This window comes from Poecilia reticulata, chromosome 2 (assembly GCF_904066995.2).
Source record: "Poecilia reticulata chromosome 2, P_reticulata-male-v2, whole genome shotgun sequence".
In the NCBI taxonomy this organism is placed as follows: Eukaryota; Metazoa; Chordata; class Actinopteri; order Cyprinodontiformes; family Poeciliidae; genus Poecilia; species Poecilia reticulata.
The window spans coordinates 8,496,638-8,508,948 of NC_088831.1; the positions used below are offsets into that span (position 1 = coordinate 8,496,638).

The 12,311-nt window shown below is 39.0% G+C and overlaps 1 protein-coding gene across 3 annotated transcripts in view; it reads left to right on the plus strand.

Moving 5' to 3' along the window:
- Nucleotides 1-12,311, plus strand: part of LOC103476944 (rho GTPase-activating protein 6-like) — a 56,587-nt gene that overhangs the window by 13,378 nt on the left and 30,898 nt on the right. Inside the window, exon 1 of one of the 3 annotated variants that reach the window (XM_081616823.1) lies at nt 11,383-11,774. The exons of the other annotated variants lie outside the window; for them this stretch is intronic. Within the exon in view, the coding sequence (XP_081472949.1) occupies nt 11,730-11,774 (45 nt within the window). The 5' untranslated portion in view covers nt 11,383-11,729. Of the gene's footprint in view, nt 1-11,382; nt 11,775-12,311 lie in introns of those variants that run through there. 3 annotated transcript variants of the gene reach the window in all.

Below are 12,311 nucleotides of genomic sequence, written 5' to 3' on the forward strand. Positions count from 1 at the left end.
ACTTACTGCAGTCATGCAGTGTGTGACCGAACGTGCGCGTGTATATTTTGGGGCTTTTCTTGGCTTTATACATTATTAGATCTTTCCATTTTCTCTCTGTTGACAGGGGAGACAGAGCTGAATAAGGTGGAAATCTATGCCAGACCGAAGGATGCTCGATTGTTTTTCTTCTAAGGCTTTAAGATGGTTTGAGAAACATTCGCTGCTTCTTAAGAACCATATTTGAATTTTTCAAAAGGAAAGCTCTTCGAGTGCTCAAATTGTCCAAAGGCAACACTCGCTAATGAACCGTGATAAAACGAGGGCGCCTCAGTTTTAAGAGCTTAAGAAGCAGTTCCCCAAACACAAAAAATGCGTCACGCTTTCTGTTTCATTTCATTTTTCAAGGATTTCTCCGTCCAAGTCCGCAAGCTTCCTCGAGCCGTCCGACTGCTGGGCTCAGTCTGTTGCCACGGCAACGGCTCGCTGATGTAAACACCACTGCCTGACCCCGGCAGTAGGAGTGAGAACAAAGAAAGCATCTTTCTCAAACGTAAGCATCAGGAGATAGTTTATATGTCGAAAGGCTCTGACGCAGTCGGCACAACTTCTAGGTAATGGAAAGGAAAAAATAAAAAATAAAAAATCCAAGACGTGAGGACCTTCGGCTCAAAGCATAAATAGATTGGAAAATAGCAACGAAGTTGAGGACAGGACGTCAGTTACTGCACCTCCAGCATCTGTCATGCCTGCACTGACATTACGGGAGCAAAATGTTATGCATGAAGGTGATTCACCGTAGGAGTTGCAGAGAACATTTGCATGTCTGATAAACATGGAGCACAAGTTCAACTGTGATTTCTGTGCTAAAGCCGTTTCGTGGATATTAGCTTATCTGAAAAAAAACACATCTTACATAGTTCTAAGGGTAAAGACCTGTGAAACAAAAACTCATATCTATGAAGTATGGTTTTGTTATGGTTCATCCATGTTATAAACATTCCTATTGATGAAGAGTGTAAAATGGATCATGTTCTTGTACATGAAGAACGGTATGTCTTATCCAAGGTAGTCAAATAAAAGGTCACGTAATGCTGAAACCTCGGGTAGGCATCAGCTTAAGCAAGTTTAAAGACTCAACATATATATATATATATATATATATATATATATATATATATATATATATATATATATATATATATATATATATACTGCTCAAAAAAATAAAGGGAACACTTCAGTGTTCACTTAAATGTTAAAGTGTTCCCTTTATTTTTTGAGCAGTGTATATATATATATATATATATATATATATATATATATATATATATATATATATATATATATATATATACACATTTCAATTTCTCAAATCAGTCAATAAATCAGACAACTGGAACCTGTAAATGAGTGGATTTGTTTTGACTAGGACCAAGTAGGTTTTCAGAGTTTAATTTCACATAAACTAGCATCATTCTATGCACATATATTTAAATAGAAAACTCTTAGTTTACATGCTTTTGCTTTAAAGCCTTAAGTGCTCAAATAAAAAAATAAAAAATAAATAAATAAAAGAAATTCCAGCCACCATTAATTACACCATTAAGATTAATTTGTGGCTGGCCATCTGTGCCAGCCAGCTTTGTGCCAGAGATGGAAAATTGCTCGCTCTCTGACACAAGGAGTGATCTCATCTCTGCTGTATCAGCTGCAAAGTTCCAGCTGTTAATCAGTGATTTCATGGTTAAAATGACCCAACCAGTGCAATGGGTGCATGCGTGTGCACCGCAGCATGACACGAGGCGCTGGGAGTGTGTGGAGCCAACAGGGGAGGCAAGCTTGGATTCCAACAGCATTCCAGAGATAGAAAAAGAGATGAGATGGATCTGTCAACCCCCGCCTCCCATCCTTTTCTTCTATCTTACTTTTTCATTCTTCACCTCTAACAAGTCGCAACATAAATACAAACACTGGGGCTCGTGTTAAGGCTCCTGACAATACTGTCTGGGAAATGAAAACCCTTCTGGGAACACGAAACCTGTGTGTCTAAGTGAGTTTGTTTGGATGAAAATAAAACAACAAAAAAACAACCTCTTGTTTACATGCGTCATAAGACACTGGACAACTGTGAATAAGACAAAACACAAGTTTAAACTGAGGGGAGACAAATTTGAAGGATTTATTTTTAGACAGATTGTGAAAGAAATGCTAAAGGCCTTTCAACAGGAAACAGTTTTGCATGATTTCTAAGGAGTCTAGAACTTGATTTCAATGTTTTCTAGGTCTAGAAAAGTATATAGAAATGATAAATGATACCCTTTTTTTATCTCCAGATTTTATTCCCTGTCCCTTTGTCTGACCGTGGTGTCCTCTTTTCTTTCCTTTTGTCCTTTTCTTATGTCCTCCCTCCCTCACTCGGGTTCTTTCTTCCTTTCCTTTCTCATCTCCAACCTCTCTCCCGTCTCCATGTCCTTCTTACTTCGTTTCTTTCTTCCCACGTTCAATATTTAACTAATCGTCACTTCAAACTAGCAAAAAAGTTGCACAACAACAGCTGGGGCATTTTGCATTATTTTCATGAAAGTCTGTTGATGTTTATTGATGTTGCTACAAGTGAATTTCTACAGCTGTTTTTACCTGTGGTGCATATGAAAACACCACTTTTTTTGTATTTTAAAAACCATATCAGTTTCACACTAAAGCGCCGCTTTCCTTTGTGAGCAGAGCATTCCTAGAAGGCCGCTGTATTTATACTGCAGACTAAATATTTATCGTATGAGCTGAGAAGAACTGCTCATTCTGCCTTTGGTAAAGCTTTGATTCACTGCAGAACAGGTGACCACATGCTGCACAGACCACACATAACCCACATGTGATGTTTACGCAGTTATGCAAACAATCTCTGCTGTACATGTGGTACACGGGCAGGGTCTGCGTATGCACAGGCACGAAGGCTCGTACAGCAATAAAACGATATTGAACAGACCACATCAACAGAACAGCTCCCATTTCCACAAGTTTCATTTGTGCAAGATATGTTAAATTAATTTGATTATTATTGAACATCCCATTCATTTTGGAAAGCTTTTCTCCAAGTGAAACCCAATATACATGTAATTATACACAGATGGTTGTTTGAAAGCCTTATTTCTGTGAATTATGGTGATTTAAAAAAAATAAAAACATGGCGTTAAAAATTACAGTAACATATCAGACCAATAAAAAAATATTTTTAAAGAGATACCAGCTTAATGAAAAGTATAATACCTGCTTAAAGGTTTTTATTTTCAAAAGGTATTTTATTGTTTTGATCCAATATCCTTCAGCACCAGAACTACCAAATTCAAATGAACAAACCAACACAGTACAATATGGTGGACAGCGACCTACTGTTGACTCTACATCATCATCCAGGAACAACTAAAATTCACGAGAGAAGCTGATTTGCATGTGGGGTAAGTGCAATTGTGAGCAGCCCGGGCTGATTAGATTATCATAGGAAACAATACAGGCAGTTGAATCTGTTTATTTACCTGACCTTGCTGTCATACATGGGGCTTGATTTAATTTGTAAAGAGGGAAGAAAACATGATCAAGCAGGAAACGGGGCTCAACAAAATGTCTATGAACAAGTGCTAGATCTATTAATTTCCTAAAATTAAATTGCAAAATAATCAAAAGATTTGAAACAAGATAATATTATGGTAACAAGAAATGAATAGATGTCAGAAAGGTTATCTAAATGCTTAGAAGTTATCTTTAAAGTTACTACAAAATGTAAGGGGACAGATTTGAACCGCCAAAAAGTGTCCTGCTTGTTAAACATGTTCGAACAGCCATAAAAACACCTCAAACAAATCACGATGGCAGATTCCTAAATACAAAAGACTAGGTAGGAACACACACTTACAGATGTAAGAAATGTTAGGACAGTTTTTTCCAGGAGAAATGCTTTCCCTCTTCTTGAGAAGGCTGAGCCAGCAAAACTTGCGTCACATCGCGCAATATTTTATTCCGCGAGTCACGCTATTACAAACCCGACCCGGGTATTTACTCATGAGACCTTCCACTCAGCGTCAGGCAGAATGATCAGTGCGAAGGAAGAGGGTACAATGCAAAAAGTTACGGCATAGCAAGAGTAAAACCCTTCTTCTCAATACTTCTGCCACAATGAATGATTAATATTTGAATTTTTTGGAAGAGTACTAAAAGAAAAAGTCAATATTTCTGTGATTGACCAACACAAACTGAACACTTCGTCCAGGCACTGTGATATATCAAATGTGAAACGCGTCATTAGTTCCCTATGAGGCATTAAAACACACTCGAGTGCTAAACGGAGAATGCAAACCCGTGTGTCATAACGCGTGGCGTCATCAAAATCCACAGCATTGTTACTGTGGCGTCCAGAGCAGCAGGCGAGCTGAGACACCATGGCAACTGTTGATGCAGAAGACGGTAAGGAGGCGTTGGAGGTTGATAACAGTGGGTACTAGTGTGTATGCGTGGGTGCGTGTGTGTGTCAATGTGGAGTGGCTGAAGCTGAGAGACTAAATATGTTTATTAGAAGAAAAAAAAAAAAACCCAGCCTGAATTAAACAGACACTGATGCCATTCAGTCACGCTCGAGCAATCGGGTTGTGTGTTTGTGAAGCACCTGGTTCCCGTATGAATGCTTCCCTTTCTAATTATATCCATAGAAACTATGCGTGTTAATCATAACCAAGGTAAAATATAATTAAAAAGCGCAAAATGTAACAAATTATCTTTCAGTTAAACACCTCATAATTCAAATTTTGTTAATTAATTGTTACTGATTAATTGATCAGGTTACATTTAAAGTCTCTTAAATGCTCTCTCTTTGCCATTTTGATGCTTGGAACTTCAGAAAGTTTTTTTCCACCATGTTTCTAATCAATAAAAACAAATTTACATCTGTAGAGAACTGTTAATGGCCCACTGATTTAAATCAAATGTGTCGAAGCAGATCAACGTTCTCTGCTCCTAAAAGGCCGGAATCAGACACCACAGCTCATGTCAGCTGAAACCCTTATGGAAAACTGACACAGCATTATTTGCAGATTCACAGGAAGAAATCTGTCAACAAACCAGCAAGGAAAAAAAAAAAAAGAAAAGCTGACATGAAAGTATGCGTCAGCTGTGACAGAGGGGTGGAAGGTCACACGAGCAGATAACGGCATCAGCAGTCAGGAAACTACCTCCAACCCGCCCTGGTCAGGCAGTCCAGGCAAGTTCACTTAGCAGAGCGCAAGATGCTAAACAAAGTCAAGAAAAACCATAAAATAAGAAAGCGTGTGCTTATAAATGTCAGTCAGCAAGGATTTGGGCATCGTGTTTTCTGTAGGTGTTAGTGCAACATGTTTCATCAAGTCCAAACTCTGCTCAGTTTTCTACCAGAAAATTTTTAGGGCACTTATGTCTTTCCAGCATTAGCTGGCGCCTAGCGGGCTTGACTGGCCAGGAAACATACCCGACCTCAACCCCACAAACGTAAGGTTTGGAGAGACTCTGATGGATTTTAAAAGCAGTGGGCTAGAAAGCAAAAAATAAACTAACAATTAAATAAATGTTCAAACTTCTTGAAGCTGTTTAACAGATCTAAGGCTTCCAAGTTTGTCTAGCCGGGGTTGCCAGTACACAAGCCGGCTAATTTATAGGCATGGCCTTTTCCCCGGAGACCCCTGGCGCCACTGAACTCATTTAGACTTTTATTCATAGCACAACAAGCCTTTAAATAGGATCTTATTGAAGATTTCAACAGCTTACATCACAACCATTCAAAATGTTTACACGGTGTCGAGGAGATCCATAAAGATGACATTTCTTCCCGTTTTCACATGTTTCTGATGCAGTTGAATGGATTGCTAATCCGGACTGGAGGATGCAGAAGCTGTCTGGTTGCATTTGTGGTATTGATTTATTTATATATTGTTTTGCATGTTGGCACGTGCAGTAAAAACACTAAAGCATGAACTCTAAACCACTGAGTGTCTCTCAAAAAAAGCTTTTTTTTAATTGTAAAATTTAATTTGCATCCAAGCAAGTTTAATTTCCATCTACTTGTTGCATTTCCATTACATTGCTTGATTCCATCAACTCAAAGCCCGCAGCAATCAAACCTTTCAGGCTGAATATGGAGGTGCTTTATTGTAAAAGAGTCATGCTGCATTTAACAAACCGTCTGCAGGTAGGGGCTGAATAAGGCTGATTTAATGAAGATAAGAAGGAGACGAGAGCTAAGTAGAAACAAAGGACTAACATCCAACATTCTCTGAGCATCCTCCTCTTTCCTTTTTCTCTGCCTTTTGGTTTTCAGGACTGAGCATAAAGATTTAGGACAAGTGGGTTGGCTTGTTGATGGAAGCATCCAGATTGAATCCAGACCCATGCCGTCGTCACTTAGTGCGCGCATGATTGTGTCCTGGATTTGGAGGACGCTCAGAGATTCGACTACAGAAGGGGGGGAAAAGTTATTTCTCTTAGGCAAGTGTTATCTCACATTTTACTGCGGTTTTAGAACAAAAAAAGTGTCTCTTTTTTGTCATATTTGTTTTTATATGCTTGAATACACTGTTTACCCCCCCTAAGTTAACTCTCGAGCGTACGTCTGTCGTTTTCCTCTTTTTCTTTGGCACACACAGACACAAGCATGCATTCTCCAGTTCTGAGGTCATCACCCTGAGCTGCTTTGTGCAGCTCCTGCTGTAAATTCGTTTACATACACTCTCTTCTCTTTACCAGCCACTCTCCTCTTCCATTTTGCTCCTTTTTTCTTTTAAAACACTTTGTAGGATTGTCTTGTAAAAACGCAGGTCAAAGTGCAACATCAGAGAGAATGAGATAAACACCCCAAAGACCGTAAGCTAATAAGATGGAAAACAATCCATCGCGATGTTGTAGTTCTCATCTTCCACTATTTTAAGTGAGCAGAAAACAAAAACGGACTAATAACAGAACTGACCAAACTAACGGCTTGTTTTCATATATTTCTCAATGTACAGTAAATCTATAAAGTCAAACCAAAAGCTGCAAACTATAAGCTCTTGATATAGAGGTCAAAATCATTGTTTGGCCACACAATCCTGGCCTATAAAGCTGGTTCTGGGGGAAAAAAACAGCCTCATGACAAAAAGAGACCTAAAAAATGTATTGAGAAATAAAGTCACAGTTTTCCGAACTCAGATTAAACATGACAAATAAGCTCGAGTACATTTGGTAGAATTTTTAACACAACTTTCCCTCCAGATTAACTCCTGCTAGTTTATCTTTGATAGTCAACAATTTTTCAAAATATCACACCGCAACTTGATGAAAATGGAATCCACACTCTTTCACTTTCATCAATTTTTTTCATTATATAACGGGAGTTGTCAGTAGTCAGTCCTTATACAGCAAGCATGTGTACGAAAAGCTAGAATAAAGAGTAACTTAAACCTGGATTTTTAACCTATATATGCTCAATCACTCAAAAACCCAGAACTTGGAAAGCTCTATTAAAATGATAATAAAAAAAAACATCGCTCAAACTAGCAGTTTCCTGAGCTGCAGATGATTTACTGTACAAGTAGGTGATTCACATAGTTGGAAATCAGACTACTTGAAAATCTTCACCTCTTTCTTCAACGCTGTACTTGGAGATTTCGACCATCAACCTCAAAAAGTCAGCCATGGTTGCAAATCCTTAGGCTTGCAACAGCTTGTTTAGTGTTTAATAAACAAATCAAAGGCCTGCACAGATTTCTCTCTGTCATTTACTGGTCCGGCTTAAACCACTTTAGCAAAAATACTTTCCGCCTAATGGAGTGATTTCACAATGCAGGAATCTCGCTTTTGGAAGGATGCTGCACCTTCCAAGTAAACGGCCTCGTAAAGCCATATAAGATTTCTTTCTGGTGCGGTCGGCTGAGCTCATAATTTTCATTAAACATTATTGGCAAAGTCAAAATGTGGACTTGAAGGAGCTGATTTTAGCATCACTGGCAGTGCGAACCTGTTGCACCATTACTTCTCCTCCACGCTTTAAATAGACTTGGCAATTATTGCTTTTGGCAGCATTATTAACTACTCACTTTGTCATGTCCTCCGAGGTCGGAGGCTTATGCAACAATGGTTGCTGCTTTGTGCAGCAGACAACAAAAGAGGGTTTGCATATGAAACTCAGTTCATGGCTGCAGCTCAGCAGCAATGTGCCGAGCCAGATGCAAATCTGAACCACAGATGCTGGCTGATCCAGGCAAAGGGAAGAGTTGATTGGGATTTTAGACACCTGTATGTCCCTTGGTACCTTTATAGATTTCTGCAACCTTGAAAATGAGCTATCAAACATAACGCTTTTAAAGTGGTACATATTCTTCTAGCTACTGTTTTTCAAACCATTTCAATAGATTCTGGAGATTAAAATTGGCCAAATTGTCAAGTCAAAATTGTAAAAAGCATTTTCCCTGTAAGTCCACAGGGGTTGCACCCAAATTATTTTGTTTAGAAGTCTTCTGATCAACATTAAATTCGTCTTTAGACCATTTCATTGATATTAATTTGGAATTTTAGCATCCCCATTGCAAGACGTATACTCCTGTGCACCACACAATTCACCACATCTGTCATTGTTTAATATTAAGTCTGCTGAGAAAAAGTATTTACCCCTTTCAGAGACTTCCTCTGGTTTTGTTTTTCGCTCCTTTCTCACACCTAAATATTTCAGATCAGCAAGCAAACTTTAATCTAAAACAAAAATAATCAAAGTAAATAGCAGCTATTGTTAAGAGAAAAGAAGACAAAACGATGCAAATTGAACTACATCTATGTGGGAAAAGTAATCAGGCCAACAGAACCAAGAAATAATTCAAAGAAATGATTTAAACAGAAGCTATTTCACAGCATGAAGTAGGCTGAGAGATGTCAAAAATCAACATGATACACGAGACAAGCAATTCCCTTCCTAGCTACATGACAAGTTGACTAATGTAAAGGAAGAAATTAAGAAATTAGAGAAAAAATATATGCTTACAAAAATAAAAGCTATGGCAAATATTAAAAAAGCATAATTGCAGTGGTACTTATGAGGAAGGAAGACAGTTTTTTGTATCAGAATGTGGGTTTTTAAAAACTACTGACAAACAGTGACATAGTTCCCTCGTGCAGCATGTTCAAAATTATTTTTCATGCTTAGGAAATTTTATTATTTCCCCAACACCCCTAAATCTGATGTCTATTAACTGTGGGAGACATTTGGAGTACCTGGTGAAAACGTGTGGAAAGAGTCGCAAAGTCCTACATTTGGGATCTTTCTGTTTGGGCCGGAAATTTATGGGGAAAAAAAAAAAAAGTAGCCGTGGCACTGTGTTTGCAATCGCCGTGGAGATCATCGATACTTAGCACGGTAATTAAAATGTCGTTTTCTCAAAACAAATTGTAGAGGCAGGAAGAAAACTATTTGGGATTTGGATCAGACATTGTTTTGATTGGTGAGTAATTTGTTTAGTCAGTGTTGTAAGGCACAAGCCAAATTGCTTGCAGCTGTTGATCAAATATCTAAAACCGAACCAAAGCGGAAAATCATTGCACTTCTATCTTGAAGAGCCAAAGTCGACTGGAAAGTGTTTGCAGCCCTTGCAGATTTCTTGCATGTTATCTCAGTCCAAATCAAGCATATGCATATTATAAATACAGTGTCTTGCAAACATAAGCGTCTCTTTTGTGGGGATTTTATGTTAGGCAAACACAACTAGTACCTATTTGTGTAGTGGAAAAACAAATGATTACATAAAAATCTTAAAAGTGTGGTTAGTATTTGTATTCAGCCTATTTTACTCTAATCCCCCTAAATAAAGTGCAAAAAAGTGGCTGGCAACCACAGCCATTCAAAAGTTATGCTTGTAATGTGGCAAGAAAATTTCACAGAATGACTAAAACAAATGAAAAAATAGCACAAATGTTATTACAGGAATAATAATAAAATATATGTTTTGATTATCTACATTTTTAGCCACTTTTTGCTCCAGTTCTAAACTTGCAGCTTTCTAAACCTCATTTAGGCAAGATCTGATAAGCCTCTGCTTTAAAACAGGTTTTCCTTCTCTGCTAACACTGCAAGTGTTTTCATGATGCCAGTGTGAGATACACACACTCCCCAACAATACATCACAGCAGCTACTTTACAGCAGAGTCAGTCCTCTGGAGTCTGTTATCTCACAATAAGCATCCCTTTTAACTTTTAACTCTGCATTCTTCAAATGGTTTCCCACGCAATCTGATAAGCAGAGAAGGAGGATTCTGCCTTTTCGAGCTCGCTGGCCCATTCACACATTTGGTAGATTGAATTAAAAGCGTAAGAACCTGGTGTCCTGCTTCGGAAAGAGAAGTGGAGGTGGTGGGGGGTGGAGGAGGACAACTGAAGAAAGCAGATGGTTTTCATTAACTCAAGTGTGTGTGCTTTTATGTGTGTGTAAGTGTGAGGCAAGCTCATTTCTCAGCAGTCATATCCCCGATGAAATCAACTTCTGTTTCTTTTTCTTTAATGAGACTGGATGCAAGTGGAGTATTTAGAAATGGATTGCCCAACGCCGGTTCAACATTAAGTATTACACAAGGACGGATGAGTCAAAGTGGCCGATTTTAAGAGTGTATTTGAAAGAGGGGGAAGCCAATAAACATCAGTGACTGCTGATAATTACATCTGAAGCATCTCACTCCAGCTCGGAGCCGAGCTGGAGTGAGATGCCAACCTCTTCAGAAAAGAGGTTGGCAAAAAAAAAAGTATTTTCTACTTGAGTTAATTCACACAGCAGCTTCTCCCTGCAGAGTGAACTCCTGCACAATAAGCAGCCTTCCTGCATGGGGTTCTCTGCAGTCCAATCTTATCATGTGCAGAGCCCCATTTGTGGGTCAGTGACATGAAAACATTTGAGCAGTCCTGCTGCTGATAATCGAGAGACTCCTTCCATAGCTGGCGCTCCTCCTCCAGTGCCCCGCCCACCATTCTCTTCTCCCGTTTGGGATTTTTGGAGGAGCGCAATGAAATAATACGGGAAAAAGACGTACCCACCTTCAAAATAAAAGCATATCAACAAATGTGGAAATTTAGAGAAACGATCCTAAGGTTTTTCTTCATGAAAACATCACATGCAGGAACTTTAACTTCATAATTGATAATGAATCAATATAAGCACGTGCAGCTTGGGTAGCATTATGCGCGCAGTGAAAACTGCTTCAACAATGTTATTGTTTGAAGTGTGGAAGTTAAAATAAAAAAGTCCTAAGACCATGAGTTTGTTTTGCAAAAAAATGGGGGGGAAAATAGAGGCCAACCTACAAATTACATTTTATTTTGAAAGGTTCTACCGGAAGTTGTTTTCGTAGCGATGCTGACTTAACTCTACAGTCACTCTCCTCTGCTCCGGTGCAGCATCTGCCTTCAGAATCCGCGGGGCGCGCAGTATGGATCCGTTACGCATTACGCACCGCGGTGTCCTTTTTGGCACAGTCGGTTTCCTTACGCGCGTTTCTTAGTGCATTTTTTAGACATCCGAGCTGTGAAAAAGAAACTCATAAAGTTCGACCTCCGATTGCATTGGAAACAGAAGAGGGAGAAGACAAGTGATTCTAGGATACTTTTTTTTTTGGTTTTGTTTTGGCCAAAAGCGCACCAATCCTGTTTCCTGGACTTTGGATGTAATTTATTCTCCTCTAGATTTTTGGTGTCTGCTTTATGTGGAAATTTACAGTTGATGATGGGAGACTCTGTGTTCCTGGACAGGCAGCACTCGTATCTTGTAAGTAGTCAGCTGAATACATTGTAATGTCTCAACCCTCCCTGAGCGCATTCATCCCGTTGTCTGACATCGCGTTGTGTGTGAGAGTAACACTATTTCTTGAACCCTTAAAGCGTTGTGTGTGTGTGTGTGTGTGTGTGTGTGTGCGTGCGCGCGCGCGCGCGTGCCAAAAGTAATGCGAATTTAGAGTTGTTTTTCTTTTTTTGAGAAAGTGTAAAATTTTTTAAAAATCAAAACCTACAATTTGTTACTTTGACGACTATGACTTTAAAAACTAGTCAAAACAGACTTCCTCTTAAACTGCCAGTGAAACCAACATGCAAAAACTTCCTGTAATGGAACGTCTTAAGTTTAAGTATGCATTCAGAGGAGGCGCGAGACCTCACGTTTCCTGTTTTTTCTATTTTTTTACATTTCAGAAAAGATGAAGCAACTTGCGAACTCAGTGCAGGGCTGTGCAGAGAAACAGGTGTTGTGTTACATGCTACACCCTCTCAAAGCTCGGCTGTAAAGGGATGGAGGCAAAACACGCAGATA